The sequence below is a fragment of the Poecilia reticulata genome, chromosome 6 (genome assembly GCF_904066995.2).
Source record: "Poecilia reticulata chromosome 6, P_reticulata-male-v2, whole genome shotgun sequence".
NCBI lineage: Eukaryota > Metazoa > Chordata > Actinopteri > Cyprinodontiformes > Poeciliidae > Poecilia > Poecilia reticulata.
This window is the reverse complement of record NC_088835.1, coordinates 7,063,854-7,089,918: the sequence shown is the minus strand read 5'-3', so window position 1 is coordinate 7,089,918 and position 26,065 is coordinate 7,063,854. Positions and strand designations below refer to the sequence as shown.

General features: G+C 40.3%; 2 protein-coding genes and 1 long non-coding RNA gene across 4 annotated transcripts in view; 2 read left to right on the top strand and 1 right to left on the bottom strand.

The window, feature by feature from the left end:
• The first annotated feature begins 313 nt into the window (after positions 1–313).
• oaz2a (ornithine decarboxylase antizyme 2a) lies at positions 314–12,911 on the top strand. Its single transcript, XM_008411206.3, is given in 6 exon segments — positions 314–545; positions 7,705–7,771; positions 7,773–7,853; positions 10,139–10,311; positions 10,606–10,691; positions 11,450–12,911. Coding segments are annotated over 6 exon segments (648 nt in total). The 5' UTR covers positions 314–435; the 3' UTR covers positions 11,581–12,911.
• Positions 12,912–20,896: 7,985 nt separating this feature from the next.
• Positions 20,897–26,065, top strand: part of LOC103465968 (unconventional myosin-IXAb-like) — a 143,819-nt gene continuing 138,650 nt past the window's right edge. The window contains exon 1 of one of the 2 annotated variants that reach the window (XM_081607776.1): positions 20,897–20,961. In XM_081607776.1, coding sequence (XP_081463902.1) covers positions 20,912–20,961 — 50 coding nt within the window. In that variant the 5' untranslated portion in view covers positions 20,897–20,911. Of the gene's footprint in view, positions 20,962–25,551; positions 26,061–26,065 lie in introns of those variants that run through there. The other variant, XM_008411207.3, reaches the window with a different exon arrangement.
• On the bottom strand, positions 21,132–25,630 carry LOC145551927 (uncharacterized). Its single transcript, XR_014087808.1, has 2 exons — positions 21,735–25,630; positions 21,132–21,620 (listed from the first exon to the last, which is right to left on the bottom strand). It is a non-coding gene; the product is annotated as an uncharacterized LOC145551927 (long non-coding RNA).

The following is a 26,065-nucleotide window of genomic DNA, read 5'->3' as shown; positions in this document are numbered from 1 at the left end:
ATGGCTGAAAAATTAGCTAGCCACTGCTCTAAAAAGCAACAAATTAGCTGCTTGTAAACTTTGCGATGAAACTCTCAGCAAAAAAATAAAACGAACTATCCCGTGTATAATTTTATAATTTATTTATTCCTTGTTTTTTGCACAAGTGATTTAAAAAAAAGATGTAACTGTTGACACCAACTGTTTTGAGGCAGTTGAAACGAAATTAACCTTTTACTGTAAGTTTTTATTTCCTGGAAGCCAAAAAAACAAACAAAAAAAACAACAGCCCGAGGTGGGTTACCCATAATGCCTTGCTGCAGCTTTAAAAGCCAGTGCTCCTGCGCTGCTCGTACAGACTGGGCGAACAGCTGAGTGATGTAAGGTGTGTTGTCCCTTCATGTAAACAAGCGACACCAACACTGAACTACCGACGGGGTTTGCTTCAACTTGCGGATGGTTAACTTATCTGTGGACTTCCTGTTGAACAGTAGCCGTTCTGGTTGTCAAAAAGGACCTAAAGAGTCGAGTTTCCTCGAAGCTATCATGCTGAACACAGAGGAAAGGTAGGAAGTTGCTCGCAGTTTTTTTCTTCTCCACTGAAATATGTGCCGATAGGTTAACCGCTGTTGGCGACTGTTTTTGACCGTGTCAACGCAGTATTTTTTTGGCCTATTTACTTCTAAGGAAACTATTAAATTGTTGAACTTGCTTGTTGCTCTCAAAGTAAACGGGCTAAAAATCGACAAATACTTGGAGGCGCTGTTCACAAAGAAGCTAGTTAAAGTCCGAGGAGGAAGGAACTCCTTTTTTTTTTTTTTTTTACACTTTCACCAACAGGAATGAATAGAAGTGGAGATCTAGTTTTTTAGTTTTCAGTTTGGTCGAAAGAAAAAGCTCTGAATCAGATTGCAACGGTTTCTAGTTTTGTCTCAAATTGAAGTAGTTTTCGGCGATTTATAAAATACAGCAGCAGCTTTCCTCTGGTTTCTCTCCCGTTTTACCCTGATACCCAACTTTACGGTGGCTAACTTTTTCTAATTCATCAACTCATTTCTTAACAACACAACATGCATGTATATAAATGAAAAAAAAAAAAAAACTGGAAACTGGACCCCAAAAATCGAGTGACGTCGCAGCGTGCTGATCAGAATTTTGTGGCCGATGTCAGATGTTTTCTTAAAATTATTTTTCCCGAAACTTTTAGCTGTTGCTACAGATTGTAGCCCATTCAAAAATCTCTGCAAGAGATATCAGAAGAAAAAGAACAGCATTGATAATTTCTTTGTAATATTTCTGCTCTATGTGGTCAGAAGTTACTTTCAAATGAGTTAAAGACACGATGTGCAAAATTAGAAACAAAAAGACCAAATTAGATTTGCCATTTTATATAGGCAGTATCCATCTGTAATTCCTTCCCAAAAAAGGATCATTTGAGAAATTACAAAATTCGACCAGCATTCCCAAATTCTGGATGTTCCATGAGAGATGGAAGCTCAAAAGGACGCGACAGATCTTCACTTCCCGTTATCTGCTGAAGTCTTGGGCTCTTAAGCTGTCGGCCTGAACAACACGCAGGCACGTCATTGAAAGTACTCTCTCTACTTTCATTGACTTTATTTTGAAACATTACTGGTGCTGGAAAAAGGTGAAGGTGACCAAATACCTTTTCCTGGTATTGGCTGTTTAGAATGATGAGAAGCAGAACTTTTGTAGTTCACTGAATTGGGCTTTTGATTTGAAAGAAGAACATCTTTGTGATGTATGTGAGGTTCAGACATGGATGTCTAAAATCACTGGTTCTGGCATTCTTGTTACCGGACTTTGCACAAAGGTACTCCAGCAGTTGAGAGATGATGTCCTCAACGTAATCTTGGTATAGGTTCAGACTTGTACCAGTCCTGCACTGTGGCTCAGTCATTTGTAGCAACATGGCTCGTATCACTTAAATTCTGAGGTGTTATGCTTTAATGCGTCACTGCCTGCGTTTCTGTTCACCATGCAATTTGACATTTAGAAATAATCTCGCTCAATGAAAACACTGCAATTAAGAGAAAAAAACTCTCAATAAATGGTTTTGGTGCTTGGATGAGTTGGGTTTTTAGACCGTCTCAGAATTGGTTTATTTTTGAAAAACTACCATGGAAACACTTTTTTTCACATCGCACAAGTCGCGTGATCAACAACCGGATGTTGCCACTGGCTCAAACCAACTGATGGCAAGTAGTTGGAGAATCATGGTGCGGCATGACACTCCCAACACATGATAAATCATGAGTTTGTTCTTGAATTATCGCATGAATAAACTTATTCACGTGCAATTTTTATTTGCGTTTCTTATTTAATGGAGACGCTGCAATTGCAAAATTGCGTCTTTTCAACATTAGTGGAATACCGACAATGTTCTTCGCACATTTGTAATGGAAACCAGCTAGTGTTGCACAGCGTTTGTCTTTTTAATACGTTGGCTTATAGCTCCTTTCAGTCATGGAAACAAATCCTTGTCAATTTAAGATGAATAAACAAATTGAATTGTAGCCTGTTTTTTTTTTTCTGCATTCCAAGACAGAGGTCTTATTTTTGTCCTCTATGGGTCAATGTCCTGACCTGCAGTGAGGAGTGTGGAGAAGATAAATTGATGCTGCGACTATATTTGCTCCGCTGCTGTGACCCTGTATGCTGAAGGCAGTTACTGGCCTACATCAGCTGGTTATATAAACCCGCTCTTTCTGACGGGTCACCTTTCAAACCATCACTGGAATGTGTGTTGAAGGGACGAGTGCTGGGGCTCGTCACACGCTGGGCAGGATAAATGTTCTGTCCCGGGCTACCTGAGTGCTAGTTGGTGTCCCTCTAATTCACTGGCAGATGGAGCGTCTCGGCCGTTGCCGGGAGATTCAGGATTGAATTTTCCATCAGGGCACTTGGACGTCAACTTTGCCGAGCAGTTTCTGCTGACGTCTGACTCTGGAATCGCCAGTCTTGAGATGTTAATCTGCGTGGTCGGAGATCAGTGTTCTGGATGCAGAATGCCGTCTTCCTCCGGAGAATCCTCTAATCACTTGGCTTTATAGTCAGAACTAGGAGTGGGAAATATGGAGTTTGATTGTGGTGCTAATATAGATGGGGGGGGGGGAAACTATTTATTACATTTTTAGGTGACTGTGACTGCATGACACAGCATTAACAGCACCACAAACACAAATATTGTTCTTGGAAAAAATCTTCAAGATTCAACTTGCTTAAAAAAAGATGCGATTTGTTTGACTAAACTGCGCACAGTAACTGGATTTAATCATATTTTTGAATTGACTGATATTAAAGATGCTCTTGTGGAACAAACAATGGAGAGAATGGGGGAAAAATGACATTTCCAATCATATTGTCAGTTGTGGGGGTTTTATTATCATTAAATTTATCATGGCAGCGATGAATCAAAATTCTTATAAGAATTTTTTTACGGTAAATATCCACCCCTATTTGGAACCCTATGTTGAAATTCAAAATGTCTTTAATTCATTTGATGGAGGCGGAGCACATAAATTAACATTTCTGTAAATGTACCAGAATTGACCGACTGGCCACTTTTTTATCTGTTGTCTCAGGACAATATTTGTCGTGCAAAAGACAAACAAAGTTTATAGCAAAACAAGGTTGGCTTTACAATTTTGTCAAAAACGGTACAATTAATAAACAGCATAAGAAGTCATTAAAATTTTATTTTATTTTTTTCAGTTTTATGTTGAAGCTTTGGTTGGACAACCACGCCCGTTTTAGTCCTGCTGCAACATGGAGTTGGTGGCGTTTCTCACCACAATATTCTTATTGAAACTCTCTGGTTGATGACTGAAACCATACAGCCAGCGCTTCTGTTTTGCTCCATCCAGTTTAACTTTGCTGGAGCTGTTGCACAAAGAAAAATGGACAAACGCATCAAAAGCTGACGAAGACAAATTTGAGTCAATTGTACAAAATGTTGAAGGGATAGTAGTGTAGTTGAGTTCCAGATGATGGGGCATTTCAGTCGACTTGTTTGTGTCTGACCAGTCGAGCGCCGCCAAGGTGGGCCCAGGGGTCAGAGTCATGTGTTTTGACAGGAATACGTCCATCCGTGCTCAGGTTTCACAGCACGTGTACCTTTCCTGTTTCTGTCTCCGTGTCTTTTCCATCACGCTGCATGGCTCTCTGTCCGTGGAATGGAGAAGGTCCGGTTCAGTCTCCGTTTTCTTTCCTGTATGCGCCATCTTTTGTCGTTTGTGCTAAATCCAAAGCACTGTCCGGAAACATCAAATCGTTTCCGTTTGCAAACCAGTTGACTTTCGGCCTCATGCACCTCGGTCCTTCCCTTCCTCCAGTGAACACGTCATTAATGTTTTGTCTTTGTGTTTGAACCCCATGCCCGACTCTACGCTGACCTCCTCTCCATTCACACTCCGAAATGATCCGACTTGAATCAGAGCTCATAAAAAATCTCAGCTTCAGGAAGAGCAGCCCAGCAGTGGCGGCATCCGTCCCTCTCACTTCTCCCCCCTTGCACAACGAGGCGGTGACGCACTTGGCATCTCTCAGTCTCAACTCCCAACACACAGCTGATTAAATCCTCACCGGCATATTAATGCAGCTTGTGAATGTGCTTGGCCTTCACAACGGTACAGCCTGTAGCTCCATAAGTCAAACATGAATATGTAACCCATATTCCATTTTTAGAATCTCGCGCTGAGTGCGGTGGGGCGGTGGCTGATGTCTGCAGCCGCTACGGGATGGTGGGTATGGGTTCCTAAGAGTGTGACAGAAATGTCAGAGGACGACAAGAGTTTTGCCTTTCAAAACAACCTGGCATTTCCATCAAGGACGGTCTCCGTCTCTGAAAGGGAAGACGGAACCGGAGAAGTAGGTCTGGATATCTTGGCGAGCTCTCGGGTGGCTTCATCCATCTGAGTTGTACCTCTTGTCACTGGTGTTCCTGATATCAGTTTGGCTGTTGAGATTGTTAAAAGTTTCTATTTCAGGTTATTTTAGACATAGAGGAATGCATCATGGTGCACTCTAATACCCCTTGACCATTGTTGTTTTAGTTGGTAGCATGTATTCTGTGAAATGGAAGTATGCCTTGCTATTATATTCAACCCCTTTATTCTAACACCCCTAAACAAACAGCCGGAGCAACAGTGGAGCGAATTGATGTCATGGCGCATTCATGCATTCTGACTGCCCGAGTCAAAGTCCAGATATGAATACAATTGACAATATGTTGCAATGTTTTAAAAGATGAGCTGGTAGAGGCCTCTACAGACATCCAGATGTGGTTTTATGAAGTTCTGGTTTTGTAGACATGAGTCATAATTCACACCACACCGAATGTTCCTGGACACGAAAAAATAAAAAAATTATTTGGTCAAATTCCAATGAAATACACAGAAATTGGAGTTTGTAGCATGATAAAATATGAGAATGTTTTCTATTTTGGACTCTATTAAAAACAAAAAATATATGCTGTCTATACTCAGAAATTAAAAAGGGATCAAAGTCAGCCTTAATTTGAAAGCCTCGTTTTTCCATTGCACGCTCTGCTGGTTTGTGCTGTTCAGGTCGTCCACGTTACCAACCCGGTCGGCGGGGGAGGCTGAGGCCACGCCTCCTTTCCTCCGTCTCCCAGAAAGTAGAGATGTTCCTCTCTGGAACGTGACTTGGAAAGTGAGACGCAGAATAGAGTCAGGCGGCTTGTTGCTGACAGAGTTTGTATTGACCGATTACAGTTTAATCCACAACATGCAGAGCATCTGTGGTGATGCAGTGAAGATACCATGGCCCGACTGCTTCCAGCCACCATCTGAAACTCGAAACGCGGAGGTGTTCCCAAAAGGCCCACAAAGTTATTTACAGAGTTGTTTACAGATCAGGCGCTCGTTTGTGATGCGTGCCTCCCAGCACATGCATGGGGCCATTTGGACCTCTTTGAAATGCAGTCATAATAAATCCTAGTCTTTCATGTCTGCCGGGCTCCTTATAAATAAACAATCTGAGAGAACAAGAGTCAGTGGACTGAAACCCTCGACAAAAAAATTAACAAAAAAAAAGTTCTGTAATTGGTTGGATAAGAACTACTTGAAACTATGTACAAGACATAATCCTAAACTTTAGACATGTAAACTGCTTTTAATAGAGAAATCTTGGACTTGGGTAAAATGTTGCTTTTGAACTGTCAAAACGTAAATACAACTTTCTTAAAAATTTAATTGACAGAATAAGACTTTGCAAATCGGAAGACATTATTCCTCTTGGGAAACAGGTTCTTCCTGTTTGGTCTTATACTTAGTAGTTATCTCGTATCAACTAAAGTCATATTCACAAATAGATGTCTTAATAAAAACAAATATTTCCCTGAAATTGGTTACACGCACGCACACAAGATCACTTTCATAAAAGTTTTTGTCCACCTGAACCCACACAAATCTGCCCCTTGGCGTTGTTTTAAACACACCAAGCCCATAGGGGGCAGTATAGCGCAAAGCTAAAATCTATGTCAGCCAATCGGAATGCTTCAAAAACAACCACGACCACCTGTTGGGGATAAAACATGATGCTTCAGGGTTCATTTGAACTACTTTTAAATGGTGTGCTAGAATATTAAGTTAATGAAACACAGGACTGTTCATTGGGAATCATAAAGAACTATTGCCGCATTATTTGTCGCAGGCTGTAATGCCTGATTCTCAGTTGTCCCATTTACACATGCAAACACAAATACAGCATTTTCTCAAATCTGCACTTTGGTCTGAGATTTTACAAAAATTCATTTTTAGTGATATTAAACCAAGTTTTCATACGGATGGGAGACCAAAATGCATAAATATATATTTGTTGTCCCAGATGTCCGATAATGTCTGAACTGAGACATAAAGTGGAAACTTGTTTCCTTCAGCATTGTAGGTTATTAGAGGTGTAAAACATCAGTATTTTCTAAGAGAAGTGCTGCTCATACCGGTTTTACAGAAAGTTGGAGCAAAATATTTGCTTCCTCTTGCAATCAAATAGTTATGATGTGTTTTGTTTGTGATTATTAGTCTATATCTTGCTAATATATTATTGACCAACATATTCCAGAAGTCATAGTGAAGAATAAACCACAAAAAGTATTCCTGCTTTGAGGGCCACGTTATCAGAGGCTATCTTGAAAGACGTCCACCGTCTTTTATCACCTGATGGAGATGTGGGTGATTAAACCACTAAAGTTCAGAAAGCATGTTGAAGAAAACAAAGACCAACAAATATCGTCATTGCAATATTTGTTATTTTCATATTTTCCCACAAATAAAAATAAATGCCTTCAGAACAAAGGGAAGTAGTTTCACTGTTTGAAAACTCAACTAAACTGAGCTGCTGTGTCGGGCTCCTACACTTCAAGTCCATCATGTGGCAACATTTTTTGGGGAAAGAAACTGCTAGCCCCGCCTTCGAGACGCTAAAGTTAACATCCATTTTGTAGCTTCTTATTCGCACTAGAGGTATTTTGATTTACTATGATTAATCCTCAGCTTTTTTTTTTACTGCTGTTGTCGTTTTAGCTCGGAGCTTGAGCATGTGGCTGGTTTTTTTCTTCTGTTGTGATGCTACAATCTTCTTAATGTAAAGGCTTTGCTTGGAGCCAAGTCATCGTCCATAGCTTTGTGAGACAGCTGAGACAGGAAGTGGTTTATCTGCGTCTTGTTTTGTTTTCTTTTGCAGTTCCTGGTTATCGGGGGCCTTGAAGCCCAGCTCTATCCCTCAGGCTCCGGGGCCTCTGTGGTGCTCCTGATGCCCCTCACCCACAGCTGAAGATCCCGGGTGGGCGAGGGACGGTCAGGGATCACTCTCATGCCGTGCTAATACACAAGGTGAGGCAACTGGAATGAACGACTTAATCTTTAAAGAGCCACTATCATGTAAAATCAATTTTTTATTTTATTTTATTTTTTTTGCTTTACATCGTATTATTATTCCCTCTTCAAAAACATACCTGGAGAGTTGCCTTAATTCTTTCATGCATATTTGAGAAATCCTTTAATCTCCCATGGCAACCATTCAGCTGTGCAAAACGCCTAGTTGGACCTAGCCCCGCCTTCGAAGCGCAGCTCCTCCTCTGAGCTCCAGATTCGGCTCCTCTAGACTAGCCAGCAGCAATTGGCAAACATGTAGTGGAACTGTGAGCTCATTATATGAACTACTTCTCAATGAAACGCTGGTACAATGTTGTTAAAGGGTTAATAGAGGAGCCATGTTGTGACGACTTCCTGGAGGTGGAGTTTCAGAAAAAGTTTTTAAAGAAACAGAAGCCCAGATTCAATGCATTTAAATCGGGAAGAATTTTTTTTTTCCAAGTCAACACACCATTTTTATAACTGAAGACATTATTTGTTTATGCTATAAAATGTCACTATGTGCCTGGAAAACACGTAATACCGCCCCTTTAATGCTAACTTACAGCTTCTTAGCATATCTGACCTGAATAAACATCCAACAAAGAGAAGCTCATTATTACTATTGTTCCATACAGACATCTAAAAGTTGGCCAATCAAAAGACAGATGTCTGTATGGACTTTAATGTTTCTCTACCAGCTACACAGTTTTGCACGCTTTTTCTGATCCACTTCAAGCTCTTCAGGTGATGATCGTTATAATTGTGCTGAGTGCATTATCCGTCAGAGGCTGTCATGACTCGCTGCACTCAACACATATTAGTAATGAGCTTTACTCTCATTTTTATTTATTTTTTTAGCTTAAAAAAGAATGTGCATCATCCCAGGATTTAATGCCTCACTCACCTGGTTTCATTTGAACACAGTTGGATTTGACAAAAGAAAGCATTTTTATTTCATTGTGATTAAAACAAACGACTGATTGCTCAGCGAGCGAGCGACGTGTTGGACTGAAGCTGCATCCCGACATGTGACCGGCTAGCCTGTGGAGGATTAGAGGTTTAGGATCAGACTCTTCAGTCATAACTGTCATTACCATCCTCATCCGCCGGTGAGCGTGATGCCCTTTCTGCCCCGACCGGCTCGGGACACAAAGATCTGAATCTGTGTTATCCAAGGCAGACGTCGCACTCCGACAGGGTTTTTTTGTTTTATGTCCGTTTCTTTACATAAAGAAGGCAGAAGTGGTCTCCTATACCGCATAATTGTCGTTATAGATAATTTTCAAAACTGCTGATAAGGCACTCTTGTGCTTCATTTAAAAATATCACGACTACTTCCTCTTTGACATTGAAAGGACTTGTTTCTATTGGTCCATAACTTGATCTTGAATCTTAAAGCTCCCAGAGTTTTCTGGGCTTAAAATATAGAAACTAGGACTGAGCAATAAAATCTCCCATTTGTCTTTCATACTAGACTTGAAAATACTTTCCAAAAGTGGCTGTTATTTCAGACTGAGAGTCGTACGACACAGCATTAGGGCCAGGCAATAATACATTTTGTTTAATTATGAGAAAATTGTCACTTGCAGAAAAAGACGCAATTATACCCGAAAAAACATCTTAAAATAACGAGAAAAATGTTGTTTTAGAAAAAAGTTCGGCTATCAGGATCTGACGCAACTAACTCTTTCGAAATAGTTGTTTGCACAATCATTTCAAACTCCCACCACTGAGGACTAGATGCTGATGTGTCAAAGGATTATTATCTGGAAAACACATATCAAAGTGTAATGTCACAAGATTCTCAACTTTTCTCATTTAAATTTTTTTGTCATTTTTCATGTTTGAGTTCCTATAAAATTAATACTCTATCCCTGTAGTATTCTGACTTCAGTCTGGTAACATGACTTAATTCTCCTAATTAAAAAATAAAGATTTCTGGCCCTACGATTGTGTAGCAGAGTTGACCAGAATTCAGAGTGCAAACAAACAGAAGCTGTCAAACAAGATGGCCGCCCTTACTGTGCTGACATCACTCTGAACTGTGGAAACCCAAGGAGAGCACTGGTGTTTAAAAAAAGAATCCATTAAACTGATAATTGATTTTATCGACTGAGTATAATCAACAGAAACGCTCCATTAGTGACGGTTGAAGCCCCCCATGTTAGTTTCTTTGTCATTTTTCCTCTGTTTCGTTATTAATCTGCATCAGAACGTTTGGACTCTGAGCCCGTCTGCTTGTCGTTTCCCCCCCTTGGTAGGATGACAGGTTGACGGTGACGCAGGCCTCCCCGGTCGGCGGGAGACCCTCGCTTCTCCGCTTCCACTACCAGCTGACTGAGCGCCGCTCGGCCTTCTGGGACACGGCACTTTCAGGGGACAGCCTCTTCCTGGAGGTCCCAGCAGGTTCGCTGGCCGAAGGGAGCAAAGAGGGGTACGTTTGAGAGCGTCCTGGGGAATGCTGTGAATTGGGGTTCTATTTGCAAAATGCTTTGATGGGACTAGTTTCAGAAATGACTTCTGGCAGGTAGCATTGTGTTTCCTGGCTGTGTGTGTAACTGTAACCCAATCCTGCTGCCAGCTCTGCTGCTGCCCTGCATTTTGTAAAATTGCATCGCTTATGTAAAAAGAAGAAGGGGGGGGGGTGAGGGGAGAGGGGCAACTTTATGCATCATCACTGCCCATCTTTTCCTCGCTCTCCAACTTCATCTCATGCTTCTGTCTCCAGGCTGACCGCGCTGCTGGAGTTCGCCGAGGAGAAGCTGAAGGTTAACTACGTCTTCCTGTGGTTCCACAAAAACAGAGAGGATCGAAGTAAGAAGCTCCTGTCATTTCAGAACGGTTATTATTTATTTAAGAGGCCAGCACAAAGGAAGGCACAGCAAAGAAACAATTAGTCGACTTTTGAAATAGTCGCCAACTAATTTATTCATCGATTTGCTCAAATGCTCAGACTCTTTAAAAAAAAAAAGGCTTTTTGCTGAAAGAACAATACAGTCAGAGCAGCAATTAAGCTAAAACTACAAAAAACATTTGTACGTTTTGCATTTAAGATGAACACCTTTCCTTTTCTCTAAGTATCTTCAATTCAGAACTACTCAAGTGTTGCCTTCACCTGAAACAAATTTTGTAAAGGGAAAAAAAAATTAACTGGTATTTAGTCAGTTAATTGTAAAATTACTCAACTACAATATAGTTTGGCTGCATGTGATGAATCCTTTGTTCTTTTTTATTAATTTTTAGGATGCAGTAAATGCTAGGATTTTTTTTGTACACCCTATAATAAAAACATTATTTAAAAAAGGATTTTTTAAAAACTTTTTCTTATGTATTTCTAACGTATAAAAATAAAATGTAGTGGTTTTTAGTGGTTACACAAATATTCTGCAGAATGTGCCCAGTTTTTTTTTATTTTTTTTTTATTCGATTAATCGTCAAAAATAATTGATTTGCAGCCGATTAGAAGGGAAAGGAACACGTTTCTACAAACATCCATTAGATTTAGCGAGTTTTTCCCTGTATGGGTAGTTTCCATGGCGATTCTAAACCCGATTCCCCGTTTCCCCTTCCAGTGGTCATCATCAAGACGTTCCACTACATGGGCTTCGAGATGGTGAAGCCGGGCAACCCCATGGTACCAGCCCGACCCGATCTGGCCTTCATGGCTTACTCTCTGGACAACAGCAGCTCGGATGAAGAGTGACCATCACCTCCCTCGCCCACCCCACACCCACCCTCTGCCCCCCACTCCCCTTCCATACCCCTACTCCTCCCAGTCTTCAGCCTATCCTCTGACAGCGGTCGCGCCGGGCGGAGGGGTCTCTGTGATGCCGCTGTTTTCTCCCTGAAGACATCCACAGATTGGATTAGCTGGGTGGGCTGCAGCTTGAACTAAGTCATCACATTTAATTTGGCCTTCCCCCCCTCCCCCCCCCCTCCTTCCTCCTCCTCACTTCTTCAGTCATTTTCTCTCCACGGATGAGAGGAGGAAATAAACAACTTGCTCCGAAGTTTCAGAATATCCACTCGTCTGACGGCTTCAACCGTTTTTTCTAAGAGACTTTGGTGTGTCTTTGAGTGCTGTACACGATGCAAGCTACGATGCTAGGGGGCTTAAATGTGTATGGTTGATTTATAAATATATATAAATATATATATTAATTTTTTTCTTCGCTTAATAATCTGTTACATTGAACATGTAAGCACACACTGACGGTTCCTTTTGACTTTCTGCGATATGTCGAGGCATCATTCCAGCGCGTGTCCCTGGCTCTGGCTTTTTGAAAGCATTTATTTTATTTTATTTTTTTTGCTACTTTTAAAATTTCACAAACGATCCCATCTGAGACTGAACCCACCTCACCCCCATCACAGGACGAACCTTAAAGCTTTACCGATACGGCAGGTGCCTAAAGAGGAGAGTGCAATTTATTATTATTATTATTATTATTATTATTATTATTATAAACTAATGAGTCTTATTAAAAAGAATGTAAAATATTCAGCCCATGCATATTCAGACCTATGTTTTAAGTAACCTGTTCTTATGATCATATATGCAAATACAGGGGGATGAAAAAATAGCACTGTAGCAAACCCACCGAGAATTTTTATTTTAATTTTTCATCATTTTTCTGTCAACTAAACACCAAAGAATTGTCTGTTGTTGATGCTAACCAAATACAAGCTAATGCTAACCTCGTGTTGTATGTTGAGCAACATTAGCCTACATTCCCCCCAAACTGCACCGCCTGCGCCTCACCTTCCCTTCTACCGGCTTGGCTCTTAGCCGCTACTGATTTGAGCCCTGACTGTAAGCTGTTACAAGTTAATACATGAAGTCTATCAGAGGTTTATTTTTTATCAGTATGAACATTTTCTCTTTTTTTTTTCTTTCTTTTTGTGATTGTGCAGGGATTTACCTTTCTATTTTTGTTCTTAGTTAAACAGTTAGCAGCCGTTAAGTGACTATCCACACTTCTCAGATTTTTGTCTTTTGTGCGGAGGGTGTTTCAATAAAGGTTGTTAACAAAAGTTGTGTGTGGTTTTTACTTGGATGTTTGTAAAGATGCAGCTTTGAGTTGTTTGAATGTGAAAAATATAATTTTGTGTGATTTTTATCTGATGGACCATTTTGAAAGCAGGAAACGATTGTCAAGTATAAAGTTTCTGCATTATAATTTTTTTTTTTTTATTTAGCTCCCTGAATGAAATCAACTAGGGGGAAAAAAACTGTCACCTAATCTGAAAATGCCCTCAACATGAGACATGGTGATGGCAGAATTGTGCTGTGGGGATTTTGTTTTTGCCAATGAAACAAATTAATTTCAACATCTGAATGAGCTAGTAAAAAAACCTTGAAAGCTTGCATCGGTAATTGCAACGTATGGCAGTTTACAGCGTATTTGAATCTGAAAACAAAAGTATGCCACACTTTTCAGATTTTTGTGATTAGTTTTGTTTTCTTGTGTGGGCCTGTTGCCAAACCTTCCAATGAAATTCAGTGAAGATCGGTGAGAGTTTTTCTGTAACGTTGCAAGGCACTCAAATCGTCCCCACTGATTCACGGTGTCCGCACATCCTTACAAAGTCTTTAAATTTGTATATCTAAAATTTAAAACAAAACTTGTGAAATTTCAAAAATCCAATTTGGCCTTAAATATGGTTATCATAGGTCTTACATTCTAGACTTGGATTTATTTCATTGTTGTTGCACAAAGACAACGGTGAATTTGGCAACAAAATGTAATCAAACGTCATCAATTTTGTGATGGGACTTTTTAATTTTGTATATTTTTCTCTGAGCTTCTTATCCTTCAAGCAATGCAGACATTTGCGTTGTGCGACTGACTGACAGGAGGTGTTCGGGGCTACCGCTAACTAGCTGCTAGCTTTGCTAGCCAGCTAGGTAGTTATTTTTTTTTTTTTAAGTTAAAGTCAACGTTTAAGGACGACGTTCGTTTTCATCGACGTACTGTTACCAAACCATGCTGAGTGCAAAACAAAAACACTTTTAAGCTAAGCACTAGAGGTTAATTAAGGTTGTAGAGAGCCATATGCTGTGTGTGAAAAGCACAACGCTTCCGAATGAAAAGTTAAAATTGGCAGCTAACAGCGCCACAAACAGACAGACGCACAAATAGCAAAAATGTCACAATTTTTACTACTCTTGATTGCAGTACAGCCGGATACCCCAACCATCCTCTATAGTTTTTTTTCCCTCTTACGTTTCATTCGATGTGGCGTTAAAGGGTCTTTAAAAAGTCTGAAATATGACTTGCTGAAATCTGTGACAATGCACACACAGAAACGACACGGGACATAAAGCAGAAAGTCAGCCAGTGAAACCAGATCCGAGCGGAGTAGCCAAATCACGAGGAGATTAGAGCATTTTCTTTATTCGTAGCTTTGTTCCAGCCAATTGATAATCAATTTAGCTCGCTGCTGCTGGATCCTCTCCAAATGTGGCAACAAGCTCCCGGGTCAGAAGAAGAAGGGGATCTATTTCCAGCGCCTGAGCCAGAACACTCTCAGCTGATTTGTGAGTGTCTTGAACAGCAACCAACCTTTTTATAACTGTGTGTGTGTGTGTGTGTGTGTGTGTGTGTGTGTGTGTGTGTGTGTGTGTGTGTGTGTGTGCGTGTGTGTGTGTGTGTGTCCTGAAGGAGGAAAAGCAGTTCTGGGGGAGCTAATCTTCTCTGGAAACAAAAACACACATCCCACATCTCTATAAGAAGAAATATGTGCTGCAGATCAAGACAGTGGGTCCTACTGGAAAAAAAAAAAAGTCAGAATATGTCCTCTGCCGCTGGAGCATCGCTAACAGCATCACTCATGTTACCCTGGAGCTGCGCCACTAATCCCCTGAACTAAACAAGAGGCAGATAGTCCCCTTCTGGCCTTAATCTTACGGTCACTTTACATAAACGCACCTCGGAGGGAAAGGAGATGAGCGGTTACAGCATCAGCTGCACCTTTTTCTCAGAAGCCGCTCACTGTCCACCCTCCGATTTGAACAGTTCAAATTGGGCAGCTAATCCGCGCCGACGCTTCCATGAAAACACACCGCCCTCTGCTGCCCCCTAAAGGCAGTTTGGAGTAGCGGATCAACCTAGCAGTCTTATTTTTCTTCTTTTGTTTATTTGGTCTTTTTGCTACAAACCAAAAGCTACTTCTTCATCTGGGCCTAAAGTACTTCCTGAACCGTCTGAACATCTGTCCCCTGAAATAAGCAGATTTTCTAACTCAGGCGCTGATATTTTGTAACACTTTAAAGATGCATTGCGCAACTCCTGCCCAGCACATTAAGACCATCTGTCTGGCTGCGGGATATTTGAAATTCTAATCCACAACGTCGGGTTCAAATGTAAAAAAAAAACAAAAAACATAGACATAGTTTAAATCGAGCTCAGCATGCTGCAATGGAAATGAGAATTTATGGGTAATATATGTTTGTTAATACAGCATGAAACCTGACCCTCCAGCTAGTCATAACTTTTATGAGCAGAAACAAAATCTGAAAACCTACATAAAACGTTGCAGTAAAGTCGTTGCAAAAGAGCTCAGACCCTTAAAGCTGAGGTATGTACATTTTATAAAAAATATATATTCTTTGTTAAAATTGTCATCGTGCCGTGACGGTTTAATATGAAGCAGATTGTGAAAAGTTCCATCTCCTCCTGCACCTCTGCCGGTCAATCAGAGACAAGAAGGAGGGTCTTAGCGCTGTCAATCACTCTTGTGGACACACTGCTAAATATGCCAATTGTGGAGAAACAACCCATCATTACAGTAAAGTCTTTTATCGGACAAGGAGAAGCTGTAATATGAGATGGCAAATGGGGAACAGAGGAGCATTTTACGCACTGGCATGATTGGCAGCACTAAGACCCGCCTCCCGGCTCTGATTGGTTGTTTCTAGTTTGCACTGGGACAGGGCAAAGGAGCTCGATTTTTTTCACAGGTTATCTGTATCATACCATACTACCATACTAAGTGTAATAAATAAATATGTTTCTTAGAAAATACTTTGTTGAAGCATATATTTATTCCACCTGAGTTGAACCTTCACTCATTGTGAACGTCATGTATCTTAAATATAGATCAGCTGTTTTTCTCGCATTTACCCAACATTTCTTTATCTGCGGTCTTTGGCTAAAGTCAAATAGTTTGCCAACATGCTTATAGAGGATGAAAAACCAGGTTTTTCAGCTGTTTCCACTTTGAGATGTTTGAGAAGTGTTAGCTGTGGTCATCTCAAAGGAAATCCGGAAATCTTCCTCTATCTCATTCTGGGGGGATCTCTACAGGAGAGATATGAAGTATAAACTTTTTGGACAAATGAACTGTTCAGTAACCTATTATCAACTCTAGAAATCTGTCCTACTTTAAAAAACAGGTTGAACAGGAACTCGTTGCCTGATGTTCATCTCTGTGTCTACTCTGTGTACAAACATATTATGACCTGTCTCACGTCTCCAACTGAAACACTTATTTACTGCTCAGGAATGAGGACACGGCAATAATATCAGTTTTGCAATTAGACATAACTTCCGAGCATCTGTTCGCCAAACCGATTTCCTCCGCTGACGTTGAATCTTTTTTATTGAGAAATTTGATGATTAGGTTTGTTGTAGCATGGATATTATGAAACAGAAAACCTAGAGCAAAGAAAACAGAGTTAATATAGCATAAAACCTGCTGATGCATTTCAGACTTCAAAAAGTTCGAAATGCATCATTCCGAAAATTAAAAAATAGCTGAATTCACACCTTACGATGGAGTATTAATATCACTCCGGTAATTTTCTGATTTTGTTTTCTTAATTTTATTCTATTTATTTATTTTTATTGACCTGGTCCTAATACCCGGTCGTAGGACCTCCATATGCTCACTAATAAAAGCACATTTGGTTGCTGACAACGTCAAAGTCCGGGCTTGTTGTGAGAGTCGCTCTCATGTTCAAAAACTGGGCTGCGGCGCCATCTAGCGTCACAGTCTGGAATAGCTGCAATCAACGTTAGGAAACTCCAAATACAGGAAATATCCAGACATTTTGGTTTGGGGACAATAATGTCAAGATGAAAGTAATCGGGGATCCACAAACTTTTGATGATTATGTGTTTTATTAATATGGCTACATTTTTTTTTACCAAATAAAGTAACCTCAATATTTTAATGAAACAACCAAGGTAGATTTCTGCCTTTTTTGTTCCATGTGATGGATTGAAACAAGAGGTGTTCACTAATGGAGCGAGTTCTGTAGGTAACTGGTCACACTAACTATAACTAAGAGAAATCAGAGTAATGGTACCAATGAAATAATAGTAATAATAAATAACATAACGTATTACTTTCTTTCTACTTTAGAACTACTTTCCAGTTCTTTGTTTTAGTCTATGATCTAAAATAAATTAAAGCATATTAAACTTAGCAGTTATGCTGCAGAACGTGACACGGTTTAACAGATATCTGTGAGAAGGTCATAGGACTAATGTGCCACTAGTGGGATTAGTTTAGCCACAAACTGCTGGGTAAATTCTTTCATCAATTGTCATCGTCCATTTCCTCTTAATCAGTTGCCAGGTTACGGCGTGGCTGCTCGTGGATCTGCTGCGGATAGCTGCAGGCGTTTACAATTATCAAAAGATCCAGTTTGCTTCTTTACCCGTCTTTTATTACTCTGATGTGCAGCACTACTCAAATACTTCATAACCTAAACTCTAACGTCGTTCCCTCACCACCGGGGGCCGACAGCCTCCTTATTCTAAAACCTCAATTTGATAGGAAAACAATTTTTTTTTTCAAATTATTATTTTTAAGATAAGATACTTTATTATCCACTCTTCCAATGCCTAAACCAGTTGAATTTTCTGTCTCCAGCCTGGTGTAAGTTTCCCCTGGTGTTTGTATTTTGGCTTTCATTTGTGTTTTCTGATTGTTTCATGGATCTTCATTTGTGCCACTTGAGTTTTTTTTCTCATCAGTAGATTCCTCTGTGTTATCAATTGTGATTAGGTCATATAATATTAGTTAATTCCTTCGTTTAGCTTTGTATTTTTTCTTGCGTTGTGACTGTACCTTTCAGGGTTTTTTTGTTAGGCTTCTTCTCCTTTGTGTTTAATTAAGATCCCGTTTGTGTTTTCTGTCTTCATTAGTCTCTCTCAATTCTCCTGCTCTGGGCTCTCAAAATCTCCCCGTTTTTCTCGGTTTTAATGTTTTTCTTTCTGTCACTCTGATCTTATTTTGTATCCTTTTACTATTATCCACTTGTCATACATTTAGATATTCTCGTTAATAAACACCTCGCTACTTCCAGGCTGTAGTTTGTTCATTCAATATACTCAGAACACATGAAAGAGGGGGAAACCTCATAAGCCTCATTGAAATACAAACTAAAAACAGGAGAGTCCAAATTCAGAACCTTGAGGTATGCCGACATAATTATCAGCCATTTTTAGAAAATGTGTTAATTATGCTAAAAGAAAAAGTTTGCAGTCAAATAAACCACTATTATTCAATCTTGATTTAATTTTCTACATATTTTTTTTTCTTTATTTTATTTTTTTTCTGAATTGCCAAAATTATTTCAACCAGATAGAGTACGATTAAAAATTAATGGTGTTCTAACTTATTGCTCAATTAGAAAGCTTTTATCTTGTTTAGAGAGTAAAACAGAGATCTTCCTTTCTTTTTTTTCAAGATAAGTTGAAAAAAATGTATACATTTGCATGTATATGTGAACATTTTGCAACAATTTAATATTTTATTTTAATTATTTACATGACTAACTTTTTGGAATGATGACTTCATCAAAAGAAGATTTGTGATTCCTGTTGACTGATTGATCAGTTGTCAAAATAGTCATCATTTCCACAGTATGAAGCAACTTTTTCGGCTCTGTACTCTTTGTTTTCTTGCTTAGAGGGCAAACAGCTCATCAGGGGTAATTGGGAAACAATAACGTGAGAGAAAATTAGAAATGTACCCGTGGAAATAAGTCAGGACTCAGTGTGTCATCTCAGGTGAGTGGGAAATTGAGGGATTTTCTGTGGAAGCATAACTTTGGTATTTCTAATGTGGAATACATTACTCATCACACAGTTAGTCAATCATCATAACAGATTCTTCTTATTTATACTGAACTTGTTCAGTTAGCTACACCATTGACATTTATTTATAAATGTCAATGGTGACATTTATAAATGTCACCATGTAATTTATACTCAGTAATTTATACTGAGTATAAATTACTCAGTAATTTATACTTAGTAATTCAATTTGATTCCTAATTAAACTGAATTTGATTCCTAACAAAATTTCGGTTTGATTAGGAATCTGTGACTCAAATGAAAACCGTCATTTGAGTGACGCCGATTTATGTTTTCGCATCCACCTGAATAATGTGTAGTTGCGCCCCTTGCGTGAAAATGTGGAATTTTTGTGTGTAAAAGTATATTTTCATATGGAGCGTCCAGAGTAACTATTATTTATTTATTTATTTTTGTTACACTGAAGGCATAAGTTTAGCGTAAGAGCTTCATGAATTTTAGGGAAGAAAAACATAATTAGGAACTATCAGTCATTCTTTATTGTTGGTTGGACTGCATTAAAATGACAGCATTAAATAAATCTGCATCTGGATTAGCTGACTTTTTCTTTAAAAAAAAAAACCATTGGCACCATATATCAATGATTGGGCAGAATGTTCTGCATGGAGCTTGCTTTTAGTATCATGGCCACAGGGCTGTATGCAGTGTGTGTCTGTGTGTTTGTTTGTAATACCTTGAGGGGACCACTTTGCTGACACATACTACATTGTGGGGACCCACTGCTCCTTGTGGGGATCAAACAAGGGGAAACACTGTTTTTGGATCAGGGGGGAGATTTAGGACTAAGATGTGAATTGAGTTTTGGATAGGGTTAGGGCTAGGGTTAGCCAATAAGACTAGGACTTTTTCATCAATATTAATGATTTATCAAGTTGTAACAAGCTCCTACATCTTGCTGAAAAATTCTTTGCAAGTTAGTTTTGTCTTATTTAAAAGATATTTGCACTTAAATCTAGACAAAAAAATCCTTGGTAATAGCTGCCAGTACCAGCTACTGCCTCTTGTTATTCCACGAAGCTTCAGTCACCTTTTCAGACTGAGCGTTGAAGCCGGTGGGGCCTCACCAAGTCAAGTGTAGGATTCCAGCTCTCGGGGGCCGAAGGGAGGATTTCCTTTTCAGTGTGTCTGGCTGGTAAATATGTCACCGGGCTGGAAGCCGACACTGTGAAAAACAGGTGGAATGTTTTCAAGGCCGCCGCAGGAGCGCGAGCCATGTGTTTCTTCCCTCACACACTCCAAGGTAAAGAGGGTCAATCCCCTGCCTGGAGAGGTGTTGTCTGTCAAGAGGCACTCTTCCCCCCTGGAGGAGGGTTTTCGTCTGAGATCTGCTGCTAAATCTTCTTAAATTGGATTCACTGCATGGAGTGTATCAGTACTATAACAAAAGAAAAAGGGGATTTATTTCACGGGAACATCCCAAAATGAGGCGACACTGACCTTTAAATTGACTGAATCCATTCTGACAGGAAGGTGTGTTATTGGAAAGCGCTATTGACTCACAGCTAGCTTGTTATCACCGCTCGCCTGAGGGAGGAAGAACCTGTTACTCATTCTTGTAATGAAGTTACACAAAAACCCTGCAGGTTCGAAAACAAAAATAGATCGGCGTGTGAGGCAATGGACTGAATCTTCAGTAATGCGTGCAGTTTTCGTTTTATTTTGTTTGGCAGTAACTCAATATGAGTAGGTTGCTGCGAGATTCCTTGACTGTAGCAGTTTCCCCATCCTTTGTTGTGGTTTTATGACTAATGTTCTTGGAAATGGGAATAAATGGCCATTACACGTGAAAATTTAACTTACACCTGTCTATCTGTTTTATATGCTTGCTTATCCTTCCAGCTTTTGGAGTGGGACTGGGGCCCGTCTTCAGTAATCATTGGGTGGGAAAGGAGGATGCTTCCTGAACAGTTCACCACTTCATCAATGGACAACGCAAAGACAGAGGACAGACGACCATCCTCAAACACCCACTTGTAAGTGCAATTCAGAGTAAATAATGCATATTTGTGGACTAACACAACAGTATCAGCAATGAAATGAGAGGCCAGGTAAAATTCCAGAATGGGGTAAGTCACCATAGACCTCCTGTCATGAAGGGTTTAACGGATCTTACCCACATGCAAGAACACCATAGGAGACGGAGTATAAAAAATGAAAAGTTTATTTACAGAAGGCAAACAGAAAGTGAAGCTGGTCCAGGAACTGCTTGGCTCCTCTCAGAGCACTGAGAAGACAAGGGGAGTGTGGTGAGTTCAAGTGCTGGGAAACGGGAGTTTGTGAATGGGTGATGGGTAAACTTACTGGCTCTGTGAGTTCAAAACGGCTTGGAGGGGACTGGTAGGTTCAGGGGTTCACTTAAATCTAGGGGTTCATTAGTTTGAAGGGGTTCCTTCAAACTAATGAGTTGTCTCCACGTGAGGCTTGGTGGGTCGGAAAGTGGCGTTGGAGGGCGGACAGGAAAGTTTGTCTTTGAAGGCGGCGGGGTGTAGGTGGAACGGCCAGTCGGAAACTTCTGAATTGCAGTTGAATTTACGGAAACGGATGAAACTTGGCTTTCAGGCATCTATGGGGAAGGTACCCAAGACGTCATGGCTGGGTAACCAGAAAACAGGCAACCAGATCTGGATGGATCCTGTGGAGAGCAGAAAAAGTTCACAATGAAGCATGATACAAGCTACGGGGATAACTGGCAGATCTCGAGACAAGGAAAAAACTCTGAGCAAAAACTCTGAGGAGCTGGAGGTACCATCTACGGTTGACACTCTGGCGTCGAAGTACTGGCGTTCCACCCTTCTTATGCTGCCATCAATTAGATGATCAGCCTCTGGTGTGAGGATGACGTCATCAATGAAACCACAGCCCGCCAGCTCTCGGACTCCATCTGGTGGGGAGACAACTCAGCAACCCAAAGCTAAAAACCCCCAGAACCTAACACCTCCAAACGTCATGCTGGAGGTCTATATAGAATAGCATGTAGAGAGAAATGGAATGAAATGTTTCTCCGTGGCTGGACACCTCCATCTGTCATCACATACCAAGCAGAGTAAGAAGTGTTGACCTGAACAGACATTTCCTCCTCTTTACCGCTACTGGACTCTACATCAGTGAGGTGTGAAGACTCATGCCTCTCTGTCTGGGGATCCAAAAGATGTTTTCAGGAGATGTTTCTACTAGCAACTACTCAGTTCTGAAGGTTTTTCTCTAGAAACAGCTAATTGGTATCAGCCCCTTTTTTAGAACCTGCTCCGCCGCCTGAAATTGCAGCGTTAGAAGACGATAGTCTCTGATTGGCTAGGAGGTGGCGACGACTGATAGTCCGGTTCGACGTTTTCAGCTGCTGCCGTTTGCTTTCACACTAACCATCCAAACTAATTTAAAAACCTGTTCAGCCACCTCACCTGTGGTGGTGCTGAATTAAGAGCTATCGAGGCAAATGACACAAGAAAGACACTGAATGCAACTCCCTTGTTCACGAAAGGTAAACAAAAGTTTAGCAGCATCAGATTTGAGCGGCGGTAGAATTTCTCTTTTGTCTTCAGTAAAAGACCACAAGACATTTTTCCCTCTAGCGTTAGACTTTTGAGTTTGTTTTAGTTCTATTGTCTATTGTCATAGTCATAGCAAAGCTTCATTCAGCCCAAAAATATACATTGCAATTTTCCTTTTTTTAACCCACACATCCTGTATAAATTTACTATGACCAAAGTTGCTAAAAGTCAGACTTAGTTTGCCAATTTGGGCTACCTTTGTAGATCAGCTACTTTAGACATCTGTCACTTTTCAACCACATCCTGGCATTATTTAGGCAATTTTGTCAGATTTATTTATTTTCAACAAAACATTTCTTGGGAACAGGAGGGGTTGTTTAGGCTTAACCCAAGAATAAAAGAAATAAAATAAATAAGTCAGATTGTAAAAAAAATAATAAAATAAATTCATATGACCTTGTTTTGCCCTAAACACAAATTTCCCAAAAGACCCAAAACCGCAAGAAGTGACGTTCTACAATGAGTCCTGATGAGAAGAAAGCAAGCAAGACTAAAAGGGGAAAATGAACCGAGTGAATAATGTCCCTGAAAATATTTCTTCATATTTCAACCATTTTTTTTCAATTCTGACGTCTGCTTTTGTTGCCTGAACCCTAACGGAACACATTTTGAATGTGTTTCATGCTAGCTTTAAGCTAGTGTCATGCGAACTCCATGCTAGCTTTACTCTTAAGATGCCGTCTTTGTTGGTAATGGTGATTAGAATCCTACTGGGAAGTCAAAGAGAGAGTGCTTCTTCCTCATCACTTGCTAGGGATGAGTCCGTAGGTTTCAAACCCATTAGCATGCAGTCAGTTTAACGGCGGTCTTGGATGTAGCTTACAGACAACAGCCTTGACTGTCAGATGGAAATGGTAAATCAATAGCAGCGCCCTGTGTTAAACTCCAAGCGTTTGCTTAGTTATCCATCTTTTCATCCGCTCTGAGCGGAGCTGCTACAGCTTTGTCATCTTGTTATTTATTTTCTGAGTGGCTGACGGCCCTTTAGCCACCGTACGCCACAGAAATCCATCCATCCAGTCATCAGATTGATTTTTTTCAGTATCCAAAAATCCCATTCAAGAAAAGAATGTCAGAATTCATGACTCCTCAGATGTTCTGATGTGGTGCCTGAAGCAAAATTGTGAGGTGAAGCATTGACACCCGTGTTTGCATAACTGACAACCACAACTCAAAGGCAACACGTTGGAGATGTTACAGAACCGGTCCTGGGAGACACTCTGATACTGTGGCATTTCACACGAATGTTTGCATATAAATACGTCCACCACTGACTCCTTTAGACAACAGTATGCCATCATCCGGAGGGTTCACAGTCCCTCTCAGTCTGTTTTGGTGATTGTAGGCAGCAGACGTTTCTCCATGGACTCAACTGTTTTGTCTGCCACACACCAAAAAGCAAGGAGGTGATACTGGAACATGATGTGTGTCTGCACCAAAGGCCGCTGTTCACAGTGATGTCACTGATGAATGCGAGCACGTGTTTGAGAATGATTGAAGAATTTGGTCTGGTGGGTCATTTTAGACTGAAGCTTAAATTAGGGCCATGTCTGGTGTTGGGAAGTTCAGGTCAACACCTGGTTCTGGTTCAGCACCTTCAGCTGCGGTAAAGCTGGCATCATTATGGTACTGTACAATATCTGATCAATTCTTCTCTCTGATAAGTTGTCAGCATGAACGGTTTATGAATTCAGATTCCACACTTATTTCAAGAAAAAAAATGTAATAAATCTGTCATTTTGTACCATGAAATATGCTTCATAGTGTCACTCATGTTTTAAAAATACATTAAATTCTTTCTTTTTACCCAAACAATGGGTAGATAAATAAAAAAGGCCATGTTTAGGGCATTTAAATTTATAATGTGGTAGGAATCATAAGCAAAGGTAAACTGAGACCCAGCTTTATCTAATCAGGCCACCAGGGAGCGACAAAGAGACCTGCGATCACAACATGATGTAGAGTAATAAACTTCCAGTCAACTTAATAATTAGCCTTGTTTTGAGTAGTTTTGACAGTTTTTGAGAGCCTCTTTATAAATATTTAGAGATAATTTAAATTTTAACTTCAAATTGCTACTAAGTTTTAAGATAAATTACAAATGTACTCACTGAAATACGTTCCAGGCTATAATTAATACATCTAATGTAACTTGTCATGCTTTTAATCCGTGTCAACTATTTAAAAAAAATGATGCTTTTCTGCAGCTGTAAGCCTAATCTTAAGCAAGGAGAACAAACCCTGTCATAGTGTCAAGTTATTGAATTGCTACAAGTAGCAAATTATCAAGCTTTTATGCCAAAACTGTGAAGTTTTTCCAATTAAGATAAAAAAAAACACACAAAAATCCTTCTTTTTCTCTAAATATGTTTAAGCCAGAACTCCTCTAGAGGCACAGTTTTAGGCTTATCTGGTTCAAATTATGAAAAAAAAAAAAGCCTATTAGGCAAATTTTGCTATCCAATTATTAATCTGTTAATCCAAATAACAAATAATAATCAACAGATCAACTCTGTGCTGCATTGAAATTGAGTCAAGCAGAAAGAGCTCAGCTTTTTATATGTTGACTTTGGAATTATATTTTAGCTGCAGATGGATCCTTTGCTACAGATGATCAAGCGTTCAAGAAAGAAATGCTAAGTTATTGCGTTCTAGGTGATAAAAAGTTTATTTTCTCATTTAAAGAGGAATTAAATAACTTGTTTTCTTGTGTTTTTATTTTTTTAAAATATTGTACAAAATAAGCATAGATGGTTAAATGAATCTGCCATTATTCTTTATCAAATTACTCAATTAATCGTCAGAGTAATCGATTGCTAAAATAATCGTCAGCTATAACCCTGCATGCAGGGGGTGGGTGTGTGTGTGATGGGTCACTGGCCACACCCCTCACCCATGTCAGTCATGTGGTGTGTGTGTGTGTGTGTGTGTGTGTGTGTGTGTGTGTGTGTGTGTGTGTGTGTGTGTGTGTGTGTGACTCGGGGTGCCATCAGATCCAACATATTTAATCTGAGCAGAAGAGAATCACACGTAGTCCAGAGTGAACGCTCCACTTGAAAACAATTACACGTATTCCAACCCGAGGGTCCTCCCCGATCACACCCACCCACACGTATTGCTGCCATAAAGCTCCCACCCTGCGCTGTGTGTGGACGCGCGACGCGAGAGCATTGACTGTACTAGCAGCTATCCTGGACGTGAAAGAAGAAGAAAAAAAAAAGGAGAGAGGGAGCAGAGAGCAGCAGCAGCAAGAGGAGGAGGAGGACACAACCAGGACTACAACACACCGAACGGACGAAAACAGAAGCTGGATGATATCCGCAGCAGACCGGGAGCTCTGAGCCGCCGGAGAGACGACGTGGTGCGGATAGTACCGCAGGATAGCCTTTTTTTTCCTTCTTCTTCTTCTTCTCCTCCCTCCGCCGCGGTGAAAGCAGCCCGAGCTGTAGGTCAGGAGGCGCGAGACTCGCCTGCTCTTCCTCGTCAGAAAAGAGGAAGGTTTAGGGAGACGCGGACTGAAGGAGGTAAG